This window comes from Blennius ocellaris (genome assembly GCF_963422515.1).
Source record: "Blennius ocellaris genome assembly, chromosome: 16".
Classification (NCBI taxonomy): domain Eukaryota; kingdom Metazoa; phylum Chordata; class Actinopteri; order Blenniiformes; family Blenniidae; genus Blennius; species Blennius ocellaris.
Genome location: NC_137665.1, coordinates 17,280,402 through 17,294,491, shown reverse-complemented (window position 1 = coordinate 17,294,491; position 14,090 = coordinate 17,280,402). Strand labels below are relative to the sequence as shown.

Sequence of the window (14,090 nt, the reverse complement as noted above, 5' to 3'; positions counted from 1 at the left end):
AAAATAACTTATATTTAGTGGAAAGAGATATAAAGTCGGAGCCTCTTGAGATAAAAAAAAAAACACTGTGAGGGCAGATGGGGGGGGGTAGACTGCTTTTGCACAGCTGAGCTTCATGGACAATCAATCAATCAATCAATCAAGTTGCAGCTTTGCAGGTTGAGTCAGTGGATCACCAGACATTACCAATCAACCAATCAGTCTAATCGATCCAGAGACTATAAAAGACCGGGAGGCGGTGAGCTCAGCCTCTCTACTGAGGAGAAGCGATCCTGTTATTGAAGTGAGGTATTAAATTTAAAAAGAAAAAATGAACGGGGTGCCCAGTGGGGAACCCATCCTGCAGCTGTTTAATTGCCCCCATCCGGACTGCGGGGCAACTTTCAGCAGGCAGTGGAAGCTGGAGGAGCATGGCACCGTGCACACCGGGGTGGTGAGACCCGCGTTCACCTGCCACGAGGGAAGTTTCACTTATCTTTTCGTTTTTTTTTTTTATTTAACTGAGGAACGTCAACGCGTTCTGGTTGCCTCCACAGCGGCCGTACCAGTGCACGGTGGCGGCCTGCGGCCGTCGTTTCTCCAGAAGCTCCCACCTGAAGCGGCACGTGCTGCTCCACACCGGCATCAAGCAATTCAAGTAGGCGCGCGACAGCTTTTGTTTTATTATATATATATATATATATATATATATATATATATATATATATATATATATATATATATATATATATATATATATATATATATATATATATATATATATATATATATATATATATATATATATATATATATATATATATATATATATATATATATATATATATATATATATATATAAAATAAAATCTCACTTTTATTGTGCAGATGCAAGTTTTCCAGCTGCACCATGTCTTTCTTCGCCCCGGGGAAACTGAAGAGACACGTCCGCTACTCGCACGGGGAGAAAACAAAGTACTTCAAGGTTTGTCGCAGTTCCCGCGTCCGGCCACCAGGTGGCGCCAAATCAACACCGTTAAATCGCCACAACGTGTTGGGGCTGCAACTTTAAAAAACTAATAGCTGTTATTTTTGCAATTTTAAAAAAAAATCTCCATACATGCAAAAAATTGGGACTCCTTCATGAAGTGCCATACGTTAAATTGATTTAGTGTTTTAACTTTCCACAGCCACTTTTTGCGTTTCCTCGTGGGAACAGCAGTTTTGTCTAAACGAAATCTATTTTTAGACCTTCTCCCCTTTTCTTGAGCAAAGTCTACATGCAATTTCAATTTTATAAATCGTAGCAATTTTTATTTGCCTTAGACCATTTTTGAAAATTGGTCAAATGAAATTAAGCAAATTGTTAGCAAATCGTCATAAAATGTTGAACTCTGTGACAGGGGGGGGGTCTGAAGAGCCACGCGTTGGCCCAACATCTCGTTGTCTGTTTGACTTGAGTATCTTTTGCAGTGTGGGCAACCAAACTGCTCGGTGACCTTCAAGAAGCGCCGGCTGTTCAAGCTGCACTTGCTGAATCATGGACTGTCTGCAGAGTTCAAGTATGATCCTTTAATCTGCTTTAAAATAAAATATTTGTCCTGTCCCTCCATAAAGATTCCTCCATAAATAATTCAACAAGGAATGCTTGTGGCCTTTTAGCATCCGTCTTGTTTGGTTACTCAGGTGTTCAAAGGATGGATGTGGCGCCACGTTCGACTCCCATATTTCCCGCAAAGCCCACGAGAAGAAGCACACAGGTCGGGCTTTTCATCCCCCCCTGCAAAATTCCTCCATTAATTGGCAGTCTGCATTTGCATGTGACCTTTATCACACACCTGAGACGGTGCGTTCAGGACACACACACACACTTTGGGCTTGTTTGTTCTCTGCAGGTTACAGATGCCCTCACAGCAACTGCCAGGTGGTTAAGCACACGTGGGGGAAGCTTCAGCGGCACGTGGCCAAACATTCAGGTGACTGCTTTGTGCCCTGCGGGGGAGGTGACTCGTCTTCTGGGGGATGGGGGAGAAAAAGTCTCTCACTCGGAACGCTCCGCTTTCTTTTCCAGTCGCCTTCGAGTGTCAGGCGTGCAAGAAGTCGTTCAGGAAACGGGAAGCTCTGCGGCGCCACCGGCTGGTTCACTCGGTCCACAAGCCGGTGCTGGTGTGCCCCCGGGAGGAGTGCCAGGCCTACTTCTCCACCACCTTCAACCTGCAGCACCACATCCGCAAAGTTCACCTCGAGCTGCTCAAGTTCAGATGCTCCTTCCCCGACTGTCCGCGCAGCTTCGCAATGCGGGTAGGTACGGCGACGACGCAGCACTGTTCCGACTCTGCCGGTTGATTAACGCGTCTGGTGATCCAGGAAAGCTTGGCCAGACACCTGCTTCGCCACGACCCCGACGCCTCAGTGAAGGTAAGGCCCCATCCCACACTGCCGCTGGCCACTTTGACTTTTTACTCCCAAGTTTGGACCAAACCACTTTTTTTTGTTTTGTTTTTTTGGCTCAAGCAGAAACGCCGTCGCCCCAAGAAGACCTGGCAGAAGCGTCTGAACGGCCACAACCTGCCAATCATGGAGGACGACCTGCGGCGCCTCTTCGCTCTGCGGATGCGCATCTCCAGACGCGCCAAAGTGGAAACCAACCTCGCCGGCCTCTTCAACGAACGCAAGATCCCGCACTACGTCGACCCCGAGGTGAACCTGCGCAGCTTGTTCGGCATCAAACCGCCTCGTCAGGTCGAGGCGCCTGCAGTCACACTTTGAATGCAGATTTTTTTTTTTTTTTTTTTTTAGGGAGAGACTGTTTGATTATTCAGGCTTAAAGTCTGACTCTTTGAGTTTTTTTTTTTTTAAGGGGTGTCCTCTCTGTTAAATTGTAATGTAGTTGATATACATTAAAAAGACTGAAGATTTGAATGTGGCGCTTTTGAGTTTGTAACATTTTTGAAATCTTATTTAAAACGTGTACATTTTTGCCCAATAAACTTAGTTTGTTTTTTGTTTTTCCTTGGACGTGGTGCTCTTGTGCAGAGTGGTTCAGTGTGGGAGGGCGGCTGGAGGAGCGTCTCAAGGACAAAGATCAGTTGAATTTGTGCGTTTGGGGGGGAGAAAAGAGCATCTCGTTGGAACAGTTAAACCGCTGTTCCGTCCTCGCCCCTCGCCGCTGCGGCTGCACGTGTCTGACATTTTGCTGAGCGTTTTGGTGCTCATTAAATATGAACAAAGCTCAGAACATGAGTAAGAGCTGAGTCACGGTCCGTGTTAGTTCGTGGGTGGAACAGACTTGGAACACAGTGTCACTTTGTCAGATCTGTGCAACTGAGGTGAAATTGCTGAAATTTGCATTTTAAAATTTCTGGCAAAGGAAGATGGTGAATTTCATACGGTTTTCAATATGAAACATGAGGTGGTGGGTCTGTACATGGAACGGTCTACAGAAGGAAGAACTAGCAAGATGTGCAGTTTGGAAGGTTAAAAACAAAGCGGAAACTAAATGTAGGATGAGGTCTTGCTGGAAATTCACACAAGTAATTTAAGCTTGTCCACTTATCCTGAAATTTTACATGAAACGTGTCGTGAAATATCCTTGTGATCTTCCATTTCAATTAAACCACCTTGCTGTAAATCTGCATTTGACTATTGTATGAAATTAGTTTTTCCATGGAGCGTGTTGCAAAATATCCTTGTGATCCATCTCAATTAAACCACCCTGCTGTAAAATCTGCATTTTGTACTAATTCTCACATCTGCGAGTTTTGGAATTGTTTAGTTGAACTTTACCTTGTGACGAGGGCAAACTGAACCAAAGGAGCTCCGCCTGTCGAACCTGAAGCGATGAACTCTGCTTTTGTAAACATGGAATACTTCTAGCACTCTTTCAGACTTCACTTCCTACACCTGATATTTACCTCGTGTGCTTCAATCTTTCAGTTACGTGCCTTTTTTTGTTCTAATAAAATTGTTGCTTCAGTGCAGAACAAGTAGCAAAAGCATTTAATGGCACATTATACGGTGTATATAATATCTAATATTACTAGACAAAGCAATTGTCATATCGATGTTTTCATTATAGTTTCCTCAACAAAGTGCCTTTTCTGTGTGGAGTTTGCATGTTCTTCCAGGGCTTTCAAACTCACTTCCTCATTTTGAGTCCATAAATGCAAATGGCAGGATATCTTCTCTCTAATTTGTCCTCTCTCTGACGAAGCAGTTCCGCTCAACTTGACCCTCGGATGAAGCGATTCAAACGATGGATGGATCCAAATAGTTGAACAAAACAAAAAGTCTAAAACCTCTTCAATGATACTCTAGAGTTCTAAAAATAGAATTGAACCAGACTAATTCAATAATGGGTTTTTAGGAGGTTGTTGTATGACTCATCGACTTTATTAAAGACGTTTCTTTTTTTTAAACATTTCTTTCTCGCAGAGTCCATTTCAAAGCTTTTTCCAACAGCCTGTCGGTGCGAATCTCAAAGTCTTAACTTCGGTTTGTCTTTTTGCTCGGCTGAAGGTTACCGGCTCGGCTCTGCAGCTTCGGGGCGCTCCCACTTCCTGTGGTGACCTCTGCTCCGCCTCGCCACGTTAAACTGTCCCACAACCGCTGACCTGTGGAGAAGCCTTCAGTCGTCACCAGTGACGAGCTCTGGCAGCCTCCGACATGACATCACCTGCAGTTAAGGCGGATGAAACCTCAGTCACAAAGAGCAGATAAAAGCATCAGTCATAGCCTCTTATTTTGAAACGTTGCTATTTTAATGGCCGATGTTCTGAGCCAGCAGAGGGAACTGCGTTGAGGCAGCCTTCGTTTCATAGCAGCTCAAACCTTAAATCAGTGACGTGATACTCAGATTGATCACAGGCAACAAATTGATTCAGCAGGTTTATTAAGAATGCAATAAATTATTACATTATGGGCTGTATATTACATTTTTGACAGAATTTTAAAAGAAATCTCCATATGTAAATAATTGCAGCCAATGAAACGATGCATAAATTGCACTGCATTTATTTTATATAAAATAGTTGCACTTTGTTAAAAGTTAGCAACAATATGATCATATTATTGGCTGAAATATTTTTTAAACAGTGTCTATACTTCTTGAGTAATGAATGTGTGAATGTGTGTTCTCACTGTGTGCTACTTCCTTTTCATTCCAATTCTTAAAGCCTTGCTCATTAAGAAACTCAGAAACTTATTTTCAGCTGTATTTTACCAGTACCTTTCCACTTTTGGTGTCTGAATAAACCGCAAAAGTCAAGATGATCTGATCTTATATGAAATGTAAAATAAACCTAGTTTCTTCTGAAATACAACTCAAACCAAGATCATTTAATACTTTTTGTTTTTTACTTAAGATATTTAACGTACATAGTCTTAAAGCAAGTCCCTCAATCTTTTCCGGTGAATTTATCCTAAACCAAGTTTGTAAACTTGCACTGACCTGTCACACGACCACGAACACAGACATTAAACACATGAATATACCGAGTACTTGAATGAACCTTGAATGTCTCAGAGAAACGGTCTTACTAGAGAAACAAACATGAGTGCCAGAGGGTTACACTTTTCAGCGAGCAGCTGAAAGGCCATGCCAATTATTTCTGAAAGTGAGCGTGACCTTTGACCTCAATAACTGGTTGATTTGTGCTTCATAAAGCAGAAAGTCGCCAGCAGCCAGTTGGTATTGTTTGATCAGTTCACTTTTGTTTAAACATTTATTTGGGTTTCCAATTGTTTTTTTCATCACATGAGTCATAAATGGCACAGGTTTTCTTAATGCCTCACTTTTTTGCATTCGTAACCTAGAAAATGTGCTTGTTTATTCCTCATCCTAGCCACAATCACAAACACTTTCTAACATTATACTTTTTTTTATTACAACTTATATCCATTTTTAGTTTGATTGAATGTGTTAAAGGTAATGTTCTACTGGTTACTGAACTAAATAGCAAAAATGTAATGTTTTCAGTGGAGGATAATAAGTCTTCATTCACAAGAACTCAGAGTATCATGAACATTATGAATTTCCTTAATGTTTCTTCATATGGTTGCTCTAAAATCAGACCTGTTGTGCAAGGTCGATGCTTTTAATTTTAATTATCTGGTATTTCTATGCATTATTAATGACCTTATTCTATTATACGTAGTCTATTGCTACCATTACTCTCACCCTTATAGCTTTCCACTCGGCTTTTATTTGGGAATTTACCTTTTTTCTTAGTTTCAAAAACAAGACGTTTTACCTATACTCTTTTTATTGAGGACTTTATCTAACAGGGGCACATTAATAGGCGTTGCAGTAAATACGATCGAGCAACCCAAGCACCTGTTGTTCACATAAAGTCTCAGGACAGATGTTTACAGTGATTCACGACTCCGTCGAAGAAAAATTAAAATAAACAACAAAAGCATGACATCCCAAAGTCATCCCCTTTAACGTTTCCCCTGGTGGCTTTTGTTTCTACAATTATGTTTCACTATAAAAGGATGTGACGACTTTAATTAAAAAGCACTCAAAAGCTCACACTTAAAAAGAAATGGGTTTTATTTTTGAAAGTTAAGGTGACTGTGAAAATTTTTGCATTCAGAAGTTTTGTTTACCGGTACATAAATCTTCAGCCTAGTTGTGCGTGGTGCACATTTCACTCTCACCCACCAACACTCAAGGGCAAAAAAAAACAAAAACAAAAGCCTCAATAAAACACGTGAATCACCGTCACGCAGCAGTGAATCATTTTTTTTTTTTTTATCCCGATGACAGCGACTTCTCCATGAAATCGCTTTGACCTACAGGGACCGATGAAACGATGCAGTGAATAACTTCAACCCAAACAAGTAGTGCTCCTTTAAATGACTAAATAAAGACACTCAAAGTCCAGGCCGTCGCCGACGCAGAAATACGCAGCTTGGGAAAAACGTGAAAAGGAGGAGATAAACTGAAGTAGGTTAAAGCATAACAGTCGTCACGCCCTGATTTAGCCTGCCTCCTCCAGAATAGATGACCCAAAACCTTTTTTTATTCTCCCATTTCCCATGGCCCTGTTTGAGTGGAGCTTTTCATAGCAGCCGCAGAACGGCACGCCACCACCAACTGGCGGGGTAAACAAACAAACAACCATAAGACAGGGAGCTTTGAGCACAGGTATGAAAGTGTTTGGCTTCTTTTGTGTGCTTCAAAATACACTGTGGCTTTTTTTTTTTTTAACAATTGAGGCTGGAGAAGTCACGTGAAGAATAATACCTTCTTTTCTGAGGTGAGAATAACTGAGAATATAGGGGTTTAAAAATGGATTAACTTAAAAAAAACAAACCACAAAACAAAAAAAAAGCCTCGAACAAACACTAAAAAAAAAACAAACAAACCACCGAGCTCTGAGGTTGTTAAAACCACGTTGCATTCCAGAAGCTAAGCTCGTGAAAAATCCTCGGAAATGCTGAAAAACCAACATTTTAAAATGGATGTGCATCATGCCACCCGCTTTTTTCCCCTCTTCTTCTTCTTCTTCTTCTTCTTCATCTCTTTTTGTTTCTGTTTATCGGTGTGGATGTACACACTATTGCGTCGCCACCTGCCTCCCTCTCGTTCACGCTCTCGCTTTCTGTCTTTGTCTCTCCTGACCTCAGCTGTCATCCATCACCGCTGCAAACAAGGAGCAGCTCACAGCTCATCCCTGATGTCACCCACACCCTCAGCTCCATTTTAGAAAATCCTCTCTTGATTTTAATATAGAAATAATAATAGTAATTAAAAAAAAACAGCTAAAACAAAAACAAGCTTGTGTGGAAAAACGGTTTACCTGCTGCATGTTGTACATGTTTTCTCACTAATGTACCTCACGGCTGTCTCATGCTACTGAGAAGGCAGTTGTGGATTGAAGGCTCAGACTCCACTGGGTGAATTAATCAGAATTATTAAGGGCATCCCCGAACTCATCAGGTTTATCCCTACATGGACCAGATATTCCTTTTATTTGGATCAGTGACAAATGCCGCTTATCATGAGAAAGAATAACACAATTCCTTCAAACCTATTAAAGCCTTGTTTCTACTGCGCAGTAGGTGCTGGTATGGCATGGTATGGTGCATTATGGTATGGTAAGGTATGGTAAGGCATCCGAGCAAAATCGTCAGCCTCCATTCTCTGTGACACAACTTGGAAAACTTTTTTTTTTCCATTCCAAACAGCACGTCCAGCTGCCCCTGAATCTCCTCATCAGAACACCGGGGTGCTGTGTAGCATGCTGACATAAAAAAAAAACAACAACGAAAAACATGTCACCAAAACAACCAGTGTGCTGAAAGCAGCACATGTAAACAACAGTGGGAGGGTTTATCCGGCTGATGAGCGATTTAAATATTTTGCGGCTTGTCAAGAGTGACTGACCAATCAGCAGACGGCGGCTGCTCATTACAGAACCATAACGATACACTAAGTACCTCAACAGAGGGGTTACGGAAAACGCTAACGATTGGGTATGGCACTTCTTTGGTACCATCCACAACTTGTGGAAACACATGAAAATCCCCGTGGCGTACTACCGACAAGTGACTTGAGTTTTGTACGCCCAGTCCAGCAGCCAAATCACAATCATTTATAGACTGTGACTTGAGACGTGGAGCTTCATGAATGTAATTGAGCACAAATAAGACACCCGAGGTCACCAACGTGACCTCAGACCATCAGATTGACCCTCAAACTGTCCACTGTCCTCCATCACGTGGTTGATTGTTCACTTTTCTCTCCCTGCTCTTATCCTTACTTCATTTGGTGTGAAAGGGTTCGTTATAACCGCCATCTCGTTGCCTTTAGTTATCGCAAACGGTGCCACGAATTTATGACACACGTAATAAATGAGTTTTTCCGGAGCGAAAGACGAGAGACTTAAGACCGACACAATTAGAGGTTCAGCTGTACATCTTAATTTCTCCAAATCCGACCAGACAACTTTAAACAAATTAAATAAGTCGAGCCGGAGGTCCTTTTAAAGCGGAGCCGGCCGGAGCAGTGACCGGGACGCTGAAAGTCGTCCAAAAAGGCTTTCATTCACAGTGTTTGTTCTCTCAGTCTGTGACATTGAGTTTTGAAGCTTGACTCTCAACTGGACTGCTGCACACACTGAAGATTTTCAACCACACACTGTGTCCACTGAAAGATGCTCTTTTTGGGGGTTTTTTTGGTGAGAAAATATCGACTACGTCTTAACTTCACCTAATTATCATGTCAGTGTGTGATCGAAATGCCTGCAGCTGTGATTTTAACAGAGTGACCTGCGTTCACCCCATCTTCAGCCGCCTCAGCGACCCCCGACTTGGCTAAAGTGACTTGGAAGATGGATGGATTAGATACTTTGCTTGCAAATTTCTCCTCCCGGCCTCTTATTTTTTGTCTCTATTATTGAGCAGTCCTTGCAGGTTTCCTTTCAGTCCTCATGAGAAATTCTCCATGAACAGGAATCCATGTAATAAAGGTGAGCACAATTCTGTCACGGGCAGAGGAAGTGACAGAGCTTATTTATCTTCCCCTCGCTGTACAAATTGCTCTGTATCTAATTATGCCGGAGAAGTGACATCCAGTGAGATGTGTGTCCACACACTTTTGAAATGACTGATGTTGTCGGGGGGCCAGAAAAAAAACCCACACTGTCTTTTTTTTTTCTTTTTTTCCCATTGACATCAGCATAATGGAGTCATAAATGCAAAGAGAGTGTTTCAAAACGCCGGCATGATTCATCTTGACAGACTATCAGAGTTACTTTGATCAGATCAGCTCTGACTTTGCTTCGTCGATGATCTGTGCTGGCTGAGACGGCGCCTGATTACCAGAAGCACCAATTTGGGTTTGATTACACTTCCCTTTTGTTGTCGACGCACGCGTCAGAACATCCAGCGTTCGTGTCCTTATTCCCTCAGACTCTCTCAGCTTTGCTCCTTCGTCAATCAAGGCTGCCTCCGAGGCGTTGGCCCCGGGCCGGCTTCACCCGTAATTAGAAGCGCTGCGTCACATCCGGAGACGTCGCCACGGCCGAGTTTCACATCTGCTGACGAAACACCACCGGCCACTAAACAAGCATTGATCCTGAGGGAAGCTGATTAAACCTAACTTGACGTGGTCCAGATCTTTTCCTTCACAAGTCACTGCAACAAAAGCTTCACCGCTTCATTTTAATTTGTTTGTTAAACTATGAAACTTTTTTTTTTATGTAGGAACATCCATCAGCTGTCACCAATCAACTTGTTATTATTCAATTTTTTATGAGATAGATGTTGAAAATCCCATTTTATTCTGGAAATTGGACGATATTTAACTAAAACCAAACAGACCTGCCAGGCTGAGCTTTTCCAAAGATATTTATTTGATTGTTGTTATTATCATGAAGTAGCTTTATTCTCTATGTGAAAAAAATAGATCCTGATTGCTGAAATGTGTTGTGAGGGTCTGTATTTTTTTTCCTGGGAAATAAATCTTCATATATTTTTAGATGCTATTCATAAAGTTTCAAGTCAAAGACTAAAGCCTCTAAAATACAATTGTTTGTGTTTAGTGGCCAGCATCAACGAGATCAAAATCTCATCACTGAATTACCAAGGTAACGCAGTTATTTTATTCGTGTCTCACAAAAACAACTTGATCACATATTGCAATATTTGCCTTATTTCTGGTGTGTTTGTTGTTGTTGTTTGCAGTATGGCTGTAATCTGCCCGCCTCGGCGCTCATGGATGTGAAATGGATACACACTCATTGATTTTAACCTGCTGCTTCATTTTTACAGAGGAACCCGGGGGGCCACGGGTCGGCCATTATGGGCCACGTCATTACGGATGATTAGTTTACATGAGCTCGACGAGCGTTTGAGGTAAAGGTTACAGTGAACTGGACCAGCGCTGATAGAGAAACCCTGATGCACAACAAAAATCCCAAGAATTTTCCCTTTTTTGGGGGGGGGGGAATCAAAATCATTACTGTGGCAAAAGTAATCCAGCTGGGATCAAATGAAATGGAAATTAAACAATGACAACCCAGTCTCACTACAAACTGTGTGATAAAAATCATAAATACACAAAATGGCTCTGAAATTAGAACATATGTATGTTTCATCTGACTATTCTTTTTTTTTTTTCTGCAGACTTCAGGTCACATGACTGTGATTCTGGACATGAGGGAAAAACAATGTGGACATTCCTTCTGTTTTTGGTGGAAATTGCTATATTTTAAGATAGATTGTAGCTTTAGCTTTGTTTCAATAGCTTTTACATGCAACAAATGTACCATTTTCATAGTAGCCATTCAGTTTATGCATGTCATTCAAAGGTTTTTGTTTTCGACATTCATTTAGTTTTCTTGATGACATACTAGGAACACTCTGTATTTCTTGTTGCTATGGCGGTTGCTATGAATGCTATGAACAATGACTTGGAAGGCAGTTGATTCATCGTTGCCATGAAACATTAGTTACATTTAACAACAAATTCAAATAAATTCAATTTTAATATTGTAGCACCAGAGAAGCTCAGGGGTAGGTTTCCCCTAATAGACTAAACGTATAGCAGCACCACTGGAAAATAGTCCAAGGTGTCCTGAACCACCTCTAACTGTGGGATTTATTAAATCAAAAAAGTCTTGAATTCTCAAAGTAAAGACTGTGTCAGCCTCCTTTTTTTTTTTCTTTCCGCCCACAATATGAAGTGATTGAGAGCCTTCCGGTATCCGATTAGCTTTGCAACAGGAGAAAACTGTCAAGAAAACAATACCCTTGTTAGTGCTACATATATGATTTACAGTCATCACAGTGGTCCAAGTATTTTACAACTGTTATGACATTAAACCAGCCTGAGCAGCTCTATCTAGACCAGAAATCTCCAACCTCGGTCCTTGAGGGTCCCTGTCCTGCATGTTTTAGCTCTCTCCCTGTTGCAACACACATGACTGCAATGAGGGGCTCGTTATTGGGCTTTTTCACAACTTTGGTGATGACATATCCCACCCACCCACATTCCCACCCCCTGATCTCGATGGATATATATGAGATATGCAGGATTCTGTATTGTCATACTCGTGTGTGAGTATGTTCTCAGCTAATTGGTCACAGAATAAGTTTACCGTAAGTTTTTATATAAAGCGCCCTGTTTGTCATAAATTCAATTGACGTTTTACAGACTATTTTTCCTTCTCACGGCAATACGGGACAAAGCACGTCCCTTCTCAGCTCAACACGGGACCCCTACTTTTATTTGCAAATACGGGACGATTCCGTTTTTCAAGGGACGGTTGGCAACCCTACCTGACAACAACTTCACCTGTGTCCTGATCCTTGTCTGACACAGTGAGGGACATGCAGTTAATCCAGCTAGCACAACAAACAGTTAGTAATCGGTGAATCAAATGCAAAGCTAATAAATTTGCATTTTACTAATGTTAGCTGACCGACTAATGTCACTGTTTCTTGCCAGAGCAGGGGAGGGGGCATTCACAGTCCAATGAGTGTTGCATACGTGCCCTGGTTTTGAAAAACGACTTCCAGTTTCACATTATGAAAAAAGTCATGTTTATTTTTTTTGTTTCTGTTCTCCAACAAATTTATTTTATGTTTTGAGAAATAGAAAACGAAAAACAACCAGTTTCTAAAGTTTTGCTCATCCCTGATCCAGATAAAAAATTGCATTGAATTTCAATTAAGATTTTTTAATTTTTAAAATGAAAATCAAAATAATGACTCATTTTTTTTGTTTTTTTTATATCCTGAATGGTAAAACCAATGATCAAAACAAATTTGGATCTACCACTTTGGGCCACTTCACAGTCTGTCCTTTGATCTTGTTCTCCCTATGAATGGTTTGGTCTTCTCCTTTGAAGTCCTTTGATGCTTTGTCAAGTCATCCACCAGCATTTCTGTGCTTGCATAGTTGCTCTGCTTTGATGCTCGGTAAACTGTGGGTTTGGTCTTGGTGCTGTGTTTTAATCGACGGACTTGAGTGCTTGCTTGGTGAGAAATATTGGTCATTGTGATTCCCTTCAATCTGCTCCTTCAAGAATCGTCTATTTGCTTGGTGGCTCCTCACCCCCGAATTGATGTGAGTGTCCTGCTGCTTCACTGCAGTCACTGGATGAGTCCAGATTTTCAGAATCGCTAAACACAGGATGTGATGTTAAACAGTCCCAATGAACTCTTCTCCTATAATTCAGAACAATGCTCGGAGAAACGATTTCCTCGCCCACCGGTGACTATACGGTGAAAGAGATCTTGGGCACTGGGAGCTTTGGGAAGGTCGTCCTTTGCACAAAGGATCACACCAACAAGTTGGTAGCCCTGAAAATCATCGAAGATGACAAATCCATTGCTGACTCCAAGGACGAGGTGCCGTACAAGACCAGTCACTCATATTTCACTTGTACAGCATCAATTCAAAAACACTGTATATAACTATGATGTACTGTGATTCCAGGCCTTGTTCCTGGACGCAATGACACGTGTGGGCTCTCGGAAGTTCAACATTGTCAAATATTCCGGCTCCTTCATGTCCAGCAAAGGTTTTTGCCTGGAGTTCGAGAAGCTAGACATGGACATCTATAATTACATGGAGGATCACGTCGAAGATATGTCTCTCAGTTTGATTGAAATTCGCCCAATCATGCAACAGGTTTGACTTTATCTTTTTATTTGTAGGCCGCTCTGTATCACTTTCAATGTGTTGGTTTACTTGAAATTCAAGCTGAAACATCATGACACAGCTTGTTTCACTGTCTCTTCAGTTGTTTGATTTTTAGTGTTGTTCTCTGCTTTGTCTCAGATGGCCGAGGCTCTTTATTTCCTCGACTGCATTGGGGTCATTCACGCTGACATCAAGCCAGAAAACATCATGCTCGTCGACAATGTTCAGAAACCATGGAGAGTCAAGTTGATTGACTTCGGCTTGGCTCTTAATGAACCAGAGAGAAAGATCGGTCACTTAATCGGAACTCTTCCGTACATGTAATTACCCAAAGTCTGTTCTGTGGATGTGGAACAACTGTGTCGCACTGAATGCTGACATCTCAGTTTCACGTGTGACTAAAGTGTTTGTGTCCTCCTCAGATCTCCAGAAATGCTACTGGGAGCCAGCTTTT

At 41.6% G+C, this 14,090-nt stretch overlaps 1 protein-coding gene across 1 annotated transcript; it reads left to right on the top strand.

Annotated features, from left to right (window-relative positions):
• Nucleotides 1-310: 310 nt before the first annotated feature.
• Nucleotides 311-2,748, top strand: 42sp43 (P43 5S RNA-binding protein; the record flags this gene model as incomplete). Its single annotated transcript, XM_080511034.1, has 9 exons — nt 311-433; nt 537-637; nt 883-964; nt 1,453-1,541; nt 1,666-1,739; nt 1,875-1,955; nt 2,051-2,280; nt 2,347-2,397; nt 2,494-2,748. 9 exons carry the CDS (start codon nt 311-313, stop codon nt 2,746-2,748), a joined length of 1,086 nt encoding a protein of 361 aa, XP_080367160.1.
• Nucleotides 2,749-14,090: the final 11,342 nt, after the last annotated feature.